This window comes from Chaetodon auriga, chromosome 24 (genome assembly GCF_051107435.1).
Source record: "Chaetodon auriga isolate fChaAug3 chromosome 24, fChaAug3.hap1, whole genome shotgun sequence".
Classification (NCBI taxonomy): Eukaryota; Metazoa; Chordata; class Actinopteri; order Chaetodontiformes; family Chaetodontidae; genus Chaetodon; species Chaetodon auriga.
Window position 1 is genome coordinate 14,532,249 of NC_135097.1, and position 15,339 is coordinate 14,547,587.

The window sequence follows — 15,339 nt, forward strand, 5'->3', positions numbered from 1 at the left end:
GTCCACGCTTTGACTCGTGTGATTGAGGTGTCATTGTTGTGAGTGCTGTTGCACTTTCTGTTGTGACAGCTGCAGGTGTTTGTTCAGTTCCTGACAGATGCACACTGTGTCCTCCCCTGCTGCTGGTAGGCTGCAGGTTGACATGTATCCATTGTACTGGCTGTTTTGACTGGTAGTGTGTGAACGGAGCTCACTGCAGTGGATGGAGGCCATGTGCTGCAGACGGACTGACAGGCATTAGCATTAGTTGTCAACACATTTTATTCCCTTTCTGTTTGGCTTTTCTGAGTTGCTCCTTTAATCTACTTTGCCTGGTCTTGGCATTTGTTATTTTCTCTGCTGTTTTCTCTCCTCCCGTCCAATTCTGACCCAGCTGTTTGCTTTTCTCTGATGGAAGTAATTTTATTTTGTACCAGACACACTCATACCGCTGTATTATTCCATGACATGCATCACTCTACATTGAAGGTGCTCCATGTGTTGAATTAATATGTTGTTGACTTACTTGTAAATTGGGACAAATATTATTTTTGCCTCCATGATGAAAACACGTCTTGCATGCATTAGAGCTGCAGCAACAATCAATGTTGTAACACTGGAATCAATAACCACAGCTAATTGGTTTCATCCTAAAATATCTGACCCATGAGCATCCTCGCTCAAAGAGGTGAAGTGTTACATTACTGTTACTGGCGCTGGTCAAGTGAACTGGTCAAATGTTAATCTGCTCAGACGTGGTATTTTTGAAATTTAATAGGAAGTGTTTGAGAACTGGAGACTTCGGCTTTCCTCATGGCTCTTGTGGGTGTAGTTGTGATATCACAACATCAGGCTTCTACATGCATGTGTTCACCTGAGATTTAAGGTGAGCGCAGAGAAACATTCAACTGAAGCAGCAATAAGAAAAATATAATCATCAATCAAGAGAATGTGCACTTTAAGTGTTTCCTTTACAATTAGTTTTCTTTGGAAAGGAAACACCAGTGCCATTTTAATCAGTTAATTCTTAAGTCAAACCAGCTGCGGCCTACTTATCATCAGAGTAATTTGAGTATATGCTCAATTGCTCATTGCTTTTTGGCTTTTAACATAAGGAACAATGTCACCCTCTATTAGCGAAATCTTAATAATCCTGCAGTCATATAGTATTTCCTTTAACTCACCTTTCTTTTTCTTTCACCCTTTTTTCTCCAGGTAAGGAGGAGTCAGTAGCCACCTTCAAGGGCAACGAGTTCTTCTGCTATGACCTGTCACTGACGCCCATCCAGAGCAGCACTGACGAGATCACGCTGTCCTTCCGCACACTGCAACGCAACGGCCTCATGCTGCATACGGGCAAGTCGGCCGACTACGTGAACCTTTCTTTGAAGAGCGGCGCCGTTTGGCTGGTCATCAACCTGGGGTCGGGGGCGTTCGAGGCCCTGGTGGAGCCTGTCAACGGCAAGTTCAACGACAACGCCTGGCATGACGTGCGCGTCACCCGCAACCTGCGCCAGGTAAACACTGCCCGTGTAATCCAGGGCCACCGCAGTCGGAGTGGTGCCTCTGTCTGCCTCCCACCCTATCTCTGCTGCTTAATTGACTGTCCATCTTTCCATCTTTTCTCTCTCCACAAGGAGCACAGAAGGAGAGAAGGTTTCACCTCCCTTTCTTTCACCTGTTGCTTGCTGCCCACCTTAACAGACCTTTTGTTGTTTCCAGGTTGGAGCTGAACAAGGCTTGTGCTGTTTTTTTTCTGTCTTTCTTAGCTTCCTTTTCTTTATATTGTAAAGTAACCAAAGATCCAACTCCCTTTCACATCCAAAGGTCACTCAAAGGCAAGAAAATGAATTACAGTCCAACTGAAAATATATGTTTAGATGGTTAATAATAATAAATGAATAATGAAATCAAAGACAGCAGTGCACATTTAAGGTGGACATGAAGCAGTCTACACAGTTAAGATTATTCACTGGTTTTCCACTCAAATCATCAATTATATAAGAAACAGGACAAATATAACCTTATAAAAGAAAAAAAGAAGCCCTGTTATATCTTTTGTATCAAGGGCACCACCAAGTTGAAGTACTGTATTCTGTGATGTCACAAGGTTGGTTGGCTTGGCTGAGTTCAACAGATACAACGGTAGAGACAGTGAAAGATAGAGATAGTGAAAGATTGAGACAGTGAAAGATGGAGACTGAAGAGCCACAGGACAGAAGAAGACAAAAGGGAGTCCACTATTGTATTACTCCTGGACGTAAAAAATGAGTTTTACAGGGTTAAAGCCAAGGACAAAGCAGTCCATTTTCATAAACTGCTGCTGAAAAGGAGAACAGCACCACTGGCTAGCGACCCCCTCCCCACACACTGCGACACACACTTGACACAAATCCCCTTGCCTACAGATTTTCATAGTATCTCTGCAACACAGGATTTATTTGTTGGGAGCTTGGCTATACAATATAGCACACAAAATGACATGAAATTGAAAATGAACCACAACCATTGCAAACACCTGGGCCTGAAAGCATGAACTCATGTCATACCACACCATACATCATTTGATTCCTCAGCCAGAGAAGGTGATCATAGCTGATGCAAACCTCCAAAGACGTGACTCCACAGCGGTTGGTCATTCTCAAACTTACACAGATAACAGACACTCCGGACTTAAACATTAGATAATCCACAGATCTGTTATCTTCCTCACCATCTTGTTTCTTCTTTTTGCAATTAATGCGAGAAGTTTTTTAGCATGTGAGATTCCTTCACATGGCCCAACCACTGAAAAGCATCGTACATGTGCATTGGAAAATTTTAAATGAAATCGTAACCATCTCTGTGTGTTGGCCATCTGAGCATCCGTCCAGGAAACTGCCTGACTTGTTTTGGTTTTTTACCACCCCAGAATTGGCTTGCAACAAAATAAATATTTTTGACTGGCCAATGCTTGTTACTGCACATGAAAAAAATGTCCAAAACACTAATAAATCAACCTTTTGAATGAATAGTAGCAGCAGAAGGGGGAATACGTTCATGAATTTACCAGCTTTTCAGCATGTTAGCCAAGCTCTTGCCTTTTGCTGAAAATATGCTGTATTTTAAATACTATCCATTGATAATCAATCTCTAAACAGTGGTCCTCATAACTATTACAGCACCTGGTAAAAACAGAAAAAATCTAAGGAAAGACAAGAGGAGAAACTAGACATTGATAAAAAAGTTATTGAATAGAGTACTTTATTAATCCCAAAGGGAAATTAATGTATTACAGCAGCCACTTGACATAAAGCAAACACAAAATCATAAGTCAAATATGAAAGCAATGAGGTAGGTAAAAGAAACCAATCCAATTAAAGACTAATTTACAGTGTATTTATAGTAAATCATGTTCGATGGCAGCATTGCATGAAACATAGGCATATTCAAGTCTATAATTTTCCAGGGAGAGAAAAATAGTTCTGATGGAGCTGACAACACAGAGTGGATCGGGTTCATCTTCCCCCAAAGCCCCGTGTTATTTAGTATAATCACGTGCATTCATACATTTCCTGTCCAGAACTGTTTGCTATTCATGCACTCTCAAAAAGAAGAAGAAATTCATAAATATAATTAGGAGTGACACTGGGTCAATGTCACCATAATATAGCCACACTGACACAAGGTAGTGTTGCTGATCCACTCTTCATCCCAAACACCAGCAACATGACATCTTCCACCCAGACCACTGCTCTGTCCCCATGCTGTATCGCCTTGAATGCATAAGCCATTGGACTTATCACAGGCTCAACAGGCTTTTCAAGTTCATCTCCCTCCACTTCCAACCGAATGTGTGTTCAACCATGCCAGTGGAACCAACCAACCTTGTTGCAATGATGTAACTCTAAACTGGCGGCTTCAAAAATACATTTGTCTGTGGGTTTAGCAACATTTCTAAATCAATGATTTTTCTGATGCATTAGAACACATCCAATGCCAAAATGTGCATGTTTCATGTTCTCTTTAGGGCATTACCAAGGACATTGTATTTGTGCTGTTATTAATGACCAAGTGAGGAAAGTACTCCACTCAGTATGTATGCACATAATGTACACGGCTACACAAATGGAATGCACCCTAATTTATCAAAGGTGACAATGCACTTAAACCCTTTCTGAGCATATTACCAAACACATCTTTACAAACCTTTAATCGTAGCTAATGGAAAACAAAAGAGCGCCGGGAACCTGAATGTCTGCGTGCTTGTGTGTGAATTGGTGTGCGCCTGTGCATGACGTGTTCATGTTTTCATACACACACAAGCACTGCAAAGCATTAAGTACATGCACAGAGAATACACTCTCTGAATACTGGACTCTCTGGTTGCACCAGGTCATCAGTTGGCAGTTGCAGATACTAGCAGTGAGATACAATCAATTTCACTTACACTTGCCGTGCTTACTTCTCCACATTTTTTGCGGTAATTGTAATTGGAATGAATGGCTTGTCAGACCTAATAATGGCCGATGTAAACGGCCTTGGATGCAAAAAAGGCTGATGTGAATGCATTAACACAAAGAGTGCATCAACTTCTTTGTTTGCGCCTGCAAAAACATCCCCAGAAAGTTTGGGAGAGAAGAAAAAAACAGCCAATACTATCAAACTCTTGTACTTTCAGACGCTAAAGAAATTCCTCCCGACACAAAAAACATAAAACCTGAGAGCAAAGTGATTCTTAATGTGAACTAAGTGCTGTTAAATTATAGGGAGAAATTTTCATGCCAACCAGACTCTGCAATTTCTGTCATATCACAATATTATTATTATATATTTCTGTATGGTAACTTAGGCATGGAAATAGTCTAAGATTTGTGGAGCTGATATTTTATGAGCATATGCTGTACTTGCTTTAGGATAAATGACCACACTCTCGCCGACACACACAGAGAAACTCAGACATTGCATCACCCCCACAACCATGACCATGAAGCAAATAAGTAACACAACACTATTATCTGCCTGTGTCTCTGTCCCTCTATCCATCTGTGTGCCTAGTATGTCTGTATTGGCATTAACGATGAAATTTGCTGTAACTGCAAGGATTCTGGTGGGATCAATACCAGTACTACCAGTTGCTAAATTCCTCCTTCGTGCAAGTTATTCTGGATAACATAATCAGTTTGATCACTCAAAATCTTACATGAAACTTGAGTTAGCTGAGCAGATATCAAATGCCTGTCCTCTGGGTCAGGGCATGGACACGGATCCATGCCCTGACCCAGAACTAACCACATCATCCTGCTCTGGCGATCTCCATTAAGTCACATAACAGCTTGACTCTCCACTGGATCATTCTCATTGACATAATAGGCAGCAAAAGTGTTAAAGAGCTCTCTAGGTTTACACTGGACATTCCCCACTGAGAGGTAAAAAGAGAGAGGTATCGATGACATTGACCACCTCTGACCCTGTGTTTACTCCTGGGCTGATACCCACCTGATCAATGAGCACTTGAATGCTTTGAGTTCTTGTAAAACATGCATACAGTTACGCAGTTACAGGCATCTCAGAGGAATTAAGTATTCACGCATGTGTAGTTGGCCACACACATAAAAAAAAACAGCCAAGGCCAACACTTTAGGAAAACCTTAATATTTATTTCTTTGTTACAGAGGGTGGATAAAATGACTTTAAGACCTAATGCTAATGTGATGCTGTCCAGTACAAAGATGTTATAAACTATGTCCTCCATTAATGGCCAGTTGAATTAACATTTCCATGGTTGTGTATCAAAAATTGGCCATCATAAAGCCTAGCAAACACTGTATTTTGATTACAATGTATTTTGTAGGAATTGAAGGCAGTTGTCCATCAACATGCACTTCTTATCCCTCCTACTATGCTCATTGTGATTTACATACTGTGAATACTGTTAATGACATCATCTATTCTTTAAGTGCAACTGAAAATGTAAACAGCACAACCACACAAACGCACCATTATTGTTTTCTACAACTCTTACCATTGGAGCCAACAGCATATCTTGCATTAAAAATAGCCAGTAAAAAAAAGCCTGCGATTCCCGCTGAGGTTATCGCACAGCCCCAGTGGTCCCCAAAGTCTCATCCTCTCTGTTGTTCTTTATGGCTCTTGCGACGTCATGCCTATCTACCGCTGCATCACTAAGCTCTAAAATAAGTAAAGCCTGTGAGCTCTCAACAAGCCAGTTTCTCGCTCTCCCTCTCTCCCTCTCTATGTGTATGTGTATATTTGCCATCGTTCTCCACAAAACCTATGAATTTGTCAGCTTTGTGCGGGATAAAATGAAGCAGACAGAATTAGGTGAGGTGATAGGGACTCTCCGCCAAGAGAGAGAAGAGAAAAGGGAGGAGTGGGGGAGCAATGAGTACGCTGCATGTCTAACAAATGTTCACAGATTCAGAGCTCCCCTTGGTGGCATCCGGTAGTACTGCAAGTGTATGTGTGGAAAGTGGTGTGTGTTTGAAGAGTTTGGCTAATCCCTGTGGTGCACAGTTGATAGGCAGGCAAGGACACTTGCCTTGACCTGTCTTGAGTCTCTCCCCACAATACACACACACACACATCCCCACCCGTTGTACCCCAGTCAATGCACACCATATAGCATAAGCAGCAAGGAATCTCCTCCTCCCTCCCTCTGCTCTCCCTGACATGATGATCTACCATCATGGACATCTTGTAGACTTCAGCACTGGTGACCATCCGCGCCCTTTCCCTCCTCTGGGATCACAGACACTGTCTACACACAGCGCAAAAAGAGGAAGGGCATAGACAAAGATGGAAATCCTCATGTCAGGCTTTCTTAGGAGATGATAGATGTATCCAATGATACACTGCACCAAAGCAGAAGACGTTGTGAAAATAGGTCAAATATTAAGTGTGCGGTGACACCCTAGTCAGCGAGCATCCAGCAGTTAAAGCTCTTCTTGTAATGCATGCACAATATATAGTTTAAGTCAAAATGGCTCATTCTCTTCTTTACTGTATGTTGGTTTTCGGATCTTTTTAAATCCCACTCTGATTTTGCCTGGAGATTCTAATCTAGTGGTCCAATCCACACACTACTGTATTCCCTCTGCCACAATTCCATTGAAAGTACCTTGGACAAAAACTATGACCACTGGTGCCTGTGTTATGTTCAAACCCATTACTGTCATTACAATAACTCAGTCAATCAGTCGGTTTGTGTGTATTGCAAAGAAGCCGGAGAGCAAGTGTAGATGAGATAGAGGCATCAGCTTCTTGAGGAATGATTGGTGGTTCATGTATTGCCTTTTAGATATTAGGTTCACATACAGGTTCTGATATCATCACAAGCAGTGAGACTAATATTGTGTAGGTCCCCCTGCTGCTGACAAAACAGCTCTAACCTGTTTGAGCATGGACATGGGACCTCTGGGGGTGTCCTGTGGTGACTGGTACAGGAGTATTGGCAGTGGATCCTTTGGGCCCTGTGGGTCAGGCCTGGGGCCTCCATGGATCAGCCTTATTCCAGTGCATCCCACACGTTCTTGATCAGACTGGGATCTGTATAGTTTTGAGGCTATGCAGGTGCCTTGGGCTGTTTGTCATGCTCCCTGAATAGGTTTTGCATTGTGGCGGGGCACATTGCCTGCTTGGGTGAGCCCAACTTAGTTATTGTTAGATACTGGTGTGAAGTTACTGTTGTGGTTAATATACCTCCAGTTGAGCGAATATTAAGATCTTTTATGAGGATATATAAGAAGTTAGCAAGATGTTTTCTTTAGGCATGATAAATGGAGACGCCATTGTAGAATTACAGCCTCTTCATGCATACATGCGTGTACAGTACACAATACTGTCGGACCAGAGTAGAGAGCAGTGAATTGGTGAACAGCCGTTTTAGTATCTATTATATAACGTAGTAAATCTTATGTGAAAGAATAACCTGCTATGCATGACAGGGGATGGTACACCCTGCTGCTCTGTGGTTTGTGGTGGTATTTGTAGGACCCATTAACTTACCTCTATAATAGTGTGGTTTGATTTTTGTCCATGGTTTGCTGAAATTATAGCAGTGCTATGCCAGGAAAGGAAACTTGATGTTTTCAATCCTCTGGGAAGATAGGAATACAGTTATACAATAAATTATATCCTAATTTATTGTTGGTGGGATGCTTTTCCATGCTGATGATCACTGGAACAATCAAAATGGCCTTACATCACAACAACCTGGCTCTAAGCATAACAGGCAGTCGTGTCCCAAAGGACGGCGCAGGCATTCAAAGGAAACATGAGACACACTGGCAAGGGGAAGGAAGCGTGCTCTTGTATGTCTGTATTTTGTTTGTCAATGGGAAGCAGAGAGAGTGAGAGAACGATTGTGTGCACAACAGAGAGTGGTAAATGAAGTGTAGTGCTGCTGCCTGAGACTAAAGGAATATCTGAGCAGTGGGAGGATGAGGGGAGCGCTGGGAGAGAGACAACAGTTTGTTCTCTAGTACGAAAAGAGGAACAAAAGCAGGCTTTCCTTTAATTCCCCAATGTGACTTTACAACCAAAAGATTCAACATCCACTGTGTCACAGAGATGGGCCAGTAGCTTAGCCAGAATCTAGAGGGGACCTTTGAACTCACTATCTCCTTTTTGCCATCCTGTGTTTCCCTTTTGCATCACTGTCACCCTTAACTCCCTCTTACTGTCGCACCTACAGTATCGTCTGCCCTTCTCTCGTCTCTGACTCCAGCTTTCTGTCTGCCTTGATGTTCTCTCAGTCCCCCCACAGATGCACACCCTTTTTCCATGTAATTGGACCTTGGATGCAGCTATAGGACTAATGAATGGATCAAACGCACTACTTCATGTTCTTTACATGCTTAATGCACAGCCCGCTGCCCCAGAGTTCAGCTGGAGAGCACGAGCTTTGATCTGCATCGGGATCGAGTTCAGCAAAGGTCACGTAGGAAATTATAATTTGTTACACACAAGCGCTGCTTGTAGTGCAAGTTTGAGAAAGTGGATTTCTCTTATTTCCTGAGGGACGGCCCATCCTGAAAAGTCTGTAGAGAAAGGCATATATAAATGTTTGTTTTGCTGTAGCCCAGACAGATATAAAACACTAGTGATTCAACCTCTAGAAAAGCCTTCATGCTTGCTTTTCTGCAGTCTTCCCACAAGCAGGAAGTGTTGTGTGTTATGTATTTGGCAAGAATGGGGCTTTACTTTGTGAGAATAGTCAAACACAACAAGAGTAGTTACCATGATCCAGTCAACAATAAAATCATGGCTATTATACAAAGATAAAAACACATGCATACCACCAATAATAATAATAATAATAATAATAATATTAGTGCATGCATCTGAGGTTCAAGCTGACCCTCATTGTCAACAATGCATCATAAAACACACACAAACTTTACAAGCAGCAATACATCGCTGGACAAAAACCAATAAGCCAAACGTTGTTATTCAGTTGAGCACACAAACACACCCCATCAAATTCAAAACTTTTTCTAGCGTCCATGCATGTCTCCCATACATAAAATAGATTGGCACCAGCTAGCTGTATGTATTAACATTCAACACACAACCCCTCAACTACGATATGGTTGTTATAGAGAAACATGTCAAATCAAGGGATGGAAAGCCTTTGAAAATGAACTCCCCACCCACAAAATAGCATATTTGAAAATGAAAGCTGCCACAGCTCAGTTGCACGAGTGAAAAATTCATCTGGGAGAATCAGTCATTTATTAGTACTCTAAGATCTTCTAAATGTGCTGCGATCTTCTAAAACCATTGAAAATGAGGAATGTCCAAATTTACTGTAAAACTTTAAACCCTTTATTCATCATTCAGCCACTGATATGTTGTAATCCCTGTTACTAAGACATCAGCATATTTTAGAATCATAAGTGGCAGGGGATGTTGGGGAAATCATCATTATTTCATATGAGACGACAGAATGAGAACGTCAACCCTTCCCTTTTAACGCTCAACTTCCCTTTCTTGTTCTGTCTGTCTCTACCTCTCTTACTTGTAAAGATTGTTTTTCAGCCGTTTCTGTAAGTCGTAATCAGCTGCAATTACCCTCCCTCCTCTTCCTCCCCTTCCATCAGTCCATTCCTCCTCTCCCTCCCCTCTCATCCAGCCTTCCTCCTAGAAGCAGCCAGAATTCCTAAGAGAGAGAGAGCCGATCTATCCCTCTCCCTCTCCTCTTAGCCCTCCCTCTCTCTCTCATTTTCACTGTCTCTCTCATCCATTCTTGCTCGCAACTTGTCACTTAGCAACGCTGTTTGCTATGCTGTTGGATAGTGAATTGTCCCTTGCTGCAGTACCCCAGTAGTTGATTTAACCCTTTCCATACAACTCAGTCCTCCACTTAAACACTGTGACATTCCTCGTAAAAGAATGTCTGAAAAGTCCTGATTTTCTAGGTGGCAGCATTTAGAAACCTGCATGCAGCAGGTCCTTGTTGTTTGCACAGGGACAAGGGCAAAAGTAGTTGAGTTAAACCTGCAAAAGTAACCAGTGATTCACTGGTTACTTTTGCAGGTTTAACTCAAATATTTGACTCTGGAGCCCTTGGCTTACATGTCGTGGCCACCCCACACATTCACCCTGTGGATTAGCTCCTACCAGTCACATGTTACCATCTCAGTAAGAACAGCGTAATGCGTTTAGCATAATGACAGATTGAACCCCTTGATGCCAGATCGAAAATGCCATTTAGAGTGCTCAGCTTTGCCAGCACATACAGCAGCACACTTTTATGGTGACAATAGGAATTGCTATTCAAGGCAGGCAGGGGTAGTGGATTTGTTTGATGTGCATAATGACATGCTAACACCCCTGTAATCCTTTCTCAGTTTACTGCCAATGACATTTTAAGTATTCCTAATGTGTTCCAGCCATACTGAAAGTAGGTGGGGGGGCGCAGTCATCGCATGTGAGTGGATGTGCTTTTAAGATTTTTTTTTTTTTTTTTTTACTGCTCTTTCGCCTGCATTTTCCCCCCACGCTGATCAGAGGTCAACACCTCAAACACAGTTTCTGCCTGTACATTTCCCAAACGACAAACACCTCATGCTAAAAAATTGCCCCGGCTGTTTGATACCAGCACTGAGTAGTTACGTGCATTTGAGGAAGAAAAAAAAAGACCTCATTTGCATCACATTTCCAGAGCATTAGCATATCCACCCGCATTCTCACAATCACTCGCTCATCAGCCTTGTTTGCCTCTACCTGCTTCAGCACTTTCATGTTTATTCATCCGTCTGTCTCGCAGACCTATAATCAGATAACAAATCTCTGCAACATTAGCACATTCACACAGGTGGAAACGGGTAATAAAATGCAAGTGAGACAGACACACAGGTAAGAAATTGAGAAAGAGATCATCTTGTATTAGTGTTGAAAAGATGTAGAGAGGGAGCACTGAAATGAAAGTAGAGATAATGATCGCAGGCATCTTTAGCTGCTACCTGCATCCAAATTGGGAAGGTGTTGTCCCTCAAATCTGCCTTCTCCACTCTTGCTTCAGTTAGTGCCTTCTGAGCATTTGCCAGCAACCAACCTCAGACAGTTCCTCTAGACCAGTTGGACCAGACTAAAGACAAGTCAAAGTTTTTTCTGTCACAGGCTGCAAGATCACTGTCGGTGGAGAAACCGGTGTCTTTGTTAGAAGATTTAGCAATTTTTTGAAATTCAAATATTTTTTTGCAAAGTGACACCTTGTTTAATTCTATATATTGATTGAAAAATAAATATTTATTCCAATGTCAGGCTTTTAATATTTTGCACTCTTCAGGAAAGAGGTACTTTGTACTCTTTAGTCTAGCTGTAAAACTTCTTCTTTACCAAGCGTGTTCACAAGTACATACAAAACATGAACAATGACGGACAGCTGGAGCTACTCTCTCTAAAACATGCATATTCATGTTCAGCTGCTGTAGTTGTGTCCTCACAAGTTAGATCAATATTTCTAAGAGATGTAATTAGAAGTTAACAATATAATTAATCTTTTTTTTTTTTTTTTCAATTTGTTACTTATTTCTAAATTACAATGCCTAGTTTAGTGAGATGAACCATCGGTATGTAGAAAAGATTTAGTGTATTTCCCTAGCTTTCAGAAGAGCAGCCACTTAGCATTGAGCTATTGAGTCCACACACAACTCTACATACAAAGGCATCTACAAAATGGTCTAATTTAATGTCACATTGCTGATTCTGTACAGTGAAAGTACACCGCAATCCACCCAAGAATTTAAGGTACATCATATAAGGCAGTTCTTAGCATTTAACGGATCTACCATAGCTTAGTACATTATGAATCTTTACTGTAACATGTTATAGGCTCAACAGTTTTGGGTTGGCACTGAGCTTGGCCACATCCTGATGGAATCTAGAGGGAAATAAAGGCCGTCGTACGAGGAAGGAGTCGGTCAGTCCTTCAGAGATGGGAAAATGGAGTCGAGGATGATGTGAAGCGCGATAGAAAAGGAGAGAGGATCACGGCCATCTGCACCGCAATACACAGTGTGTTCTACTGCGGTTTTCATGCACTCATGCCTATAAAGAAGCACACACCCTCACACTGTTTGTTTGCAGACTTCTCTCCGCCGTAATTGCAGTGACATTTATATTTGCACCTGAAGCCTGTCTGCCAGTTTCCATTACTTGGAGCCAGATTTAGAGAAAGGCGGACTGGAGTGAATGGGGGGGTGATTGGAATGAACGTGGAACCAAATGTACCTGAAAGAGCTATTTTGAATCGAAGCCCAGCTCCCTTCCATCTGACACGGTCACCCACAGAGTCTGTGTTAGCGAGGAATGCCTGATTCGCCACACATGCATAAATAACCAGCAAGGCACATAAATGTATGTAATGTGGATGCCCTCGCTCATACAAATTGAGCGTATACTTACATGTTTACAACACATACTGAATTTTCATGCGTCTCTGATCATTCATTCAGATCACCTGATGACAAATAGCAGCCATTGCCTCCCCTCCTACCCCATAATACTATTCCACAATATCAGTTTTAGCACTTATTTCTAAATACCCATATTGGAAATTTATAGGAGAATGGTCATCAGTCTTAGAACTTCCTCAGTTACATGATTAATCTGTCTGGACTGGGGAGCTTGGCTCCACTGCACTATGCATTGATCATTATCACAGCTTTGTCGTTAAATATTTATTCAGCTTATTCGCTGGTGGCCACAGTTCGGTAACGTCCACCATGAGGAGTGTGTAAAAGATCAGCAACACAAAAAAAACATCATTTTACATCTTGGCCAACTGTGGGTGGCACCCTGCAGGTCTTTGGCACAAGCAGAAAGAGCCATGTCAATCGTTTCACCTGTATATGAAATGCAAATCTACGAAATACCAATAGTGAATTTCCATGTTAACAGCATTAGCTTATTTCTCCTCTTTCCTGCCCCAACCCCTGGTATTTAATATATGAAGATTTCTTAGCCCAAGGGACCCTTTGAGACACATGCAACACAAAGTTGTTTGTCAGGGCCTGTGGTTGTTTACATGACTGGGAGCTTTATAGTCCATCAGCAAACATCAGCATTCGCAGCCTTCGTTTTCCCACTTGGGTCAATTACAGAGAGGGTGATGGGCTGCCACAGCAGGGGCTCCAGGCGTGCTCGGTTTGAGGCAAAGTTGAAACAAGTAGGATGCAAGTTTACTGTAAGACAGTAAAATTAGTTGCAGGGAAAGTGGAGGAGTGAGCTGATCTATTCTTGATACTCTTGCATTCCTTCTCTTTCCTACATGTACTAGACTGGTTTATCTCCAAAATCCTTACCCAGATTTATCTTTTGGTGCTCTCAGTGCACAATATTTCCTCTATACTACACCCCCATCTCACTGAGACAATTTGGCACTCCTGGGAAGCTTTCTGAGGATAAGGAGGGATTCATCTCCAATGGTTTCCTATTGTAGGAGATGTCATGCATTTGTCCTGTATCCACTCTGCATTTGTGCCGCACATACTTTCCTTTTTGAACATTTTGGAGCAGAACAAAATTGGGAAATCATGACAGAAACCCTTTAAACCAGCTAGTTACCAGTCCATTCGGTCTTCCCTTTGATAACAAAAAAATAGAACAAAACTTTAATTTTCTGCACGATTGATCTTGACAATTGAGCACCAGTTCAGCAGCACTTAAAGGTCTCAAGCCTGCAGTAAAAAGTCTGACTCGTGTAAAAGCTATGCCTCTAGACCTTCTACACATCTACTTTTCCACATCACTTGGCTCAATGGCTCAGTTCACTACACTTCTTTCTAGTCTAGCAGTTTATTCACCGAATTCAGTGAATCCTAAGTAACCCTTTAAAACACAGACAGCAGACAATAACACATACAAACTAACTGATTTAGGCAGTGGCACACCAGCAACTCCCGTGTTCTGCAAGGTAAAATTACTTTTTTTGTGAAAGGAGCCTGGTTTGAACTATGGCTTTGCCGAGAGTGAATGGCTTCCCATCAGAAAGGGCTGTCTGAGAGCAAGGTAAAGCAGTGAAAATATTCTATTGCATCCACTTAAACTGACAGTGATTTTGTTCTACTGTAGGTAATGAACTGATTAGTGTTCATGTCTATGTCTTAACCCTGCTTTAGTCACAGACCTACATGGACTGACACACATGTGCTGATTCACGTTACAAGAGTATTCAGACACTGTGTATGAAGAAGTCCAAATGTAATCTCTCCCTTTCATTTCCAGCTCCCATGTTTTCACTCGCTGCAATCACTTTATTGTGTCATTCCAAAGATCATCAGCACTTTTTGAAGGATACATTTTTCACAACCACCCCTGGGCTTTTCTGTTGAAGAACTGATGGTTAAGTTGAACATTCAGATATCAAATGCCTGTGAGGGATCTAAAACTTAGCGAATTCAAAATGTTGCACTCGATAATCTCCCATTTCTTCTCCTCCGCTGTATCACAGACTGTCTTTCAGTGAGTTTTGAAGAGCCCACCATCATTCTCACCTTTGCAGTGGTACATTTGTCTCACTTAATTAATCATTGTCAGGTTCTCACTTGTCAGAGCTTCCTATTATATCCGCTCTTTGATGTACCAGCTGTTGTTTTGTCAGCTCAGAGACATGGGAGTACAGTGTGGTGTGGATATGCAAATTCACACCCACCATTGAATCTTATTTATCTAGTTAATGGATTAAGAGGAGCCATTAGAAAAAGTGGGTGACTGGTGACAGCACTTTACCGTGACCCCGGATCAAAGAGTGGGCGTGCACAAAGCTTCAAATTGGCCAGTTAGCCCCATGGGGAGAACTTTGTTTATGGGTGCCACTTAGACTCAGCTCCCACACAGGTGGCACCAACACAT

The 15,339-nt window shown here is 41.9% G+C and overlaps 1 protein-coding gene across 8 annotated transcripts in view; it reads left to right on the forward strand.

Annotated features, from left to right (window-relative positions):
* The window catches only part of nrxn2b (neurexin 2b), a 623,496-nt gene that overhangs the window by 269,679 nt on the left and 338,478 nt on the right, over positions 1-15,339 (forward strand). For all 8 annotated transcript variants that reach the window (XM_076725432.1, XM_076725438.1, XM_076725436.1 and 5 more), the window contains one exon: positions 1,195-1,496. In XM_076725432.1, coding sequence (XP_076581547.1) covers positions 1,195-1,496 — 302 coding nt within the window. The remainder of the gene's footprint in view (positions 1-1,194; positions 1,497-15,339) is intronic.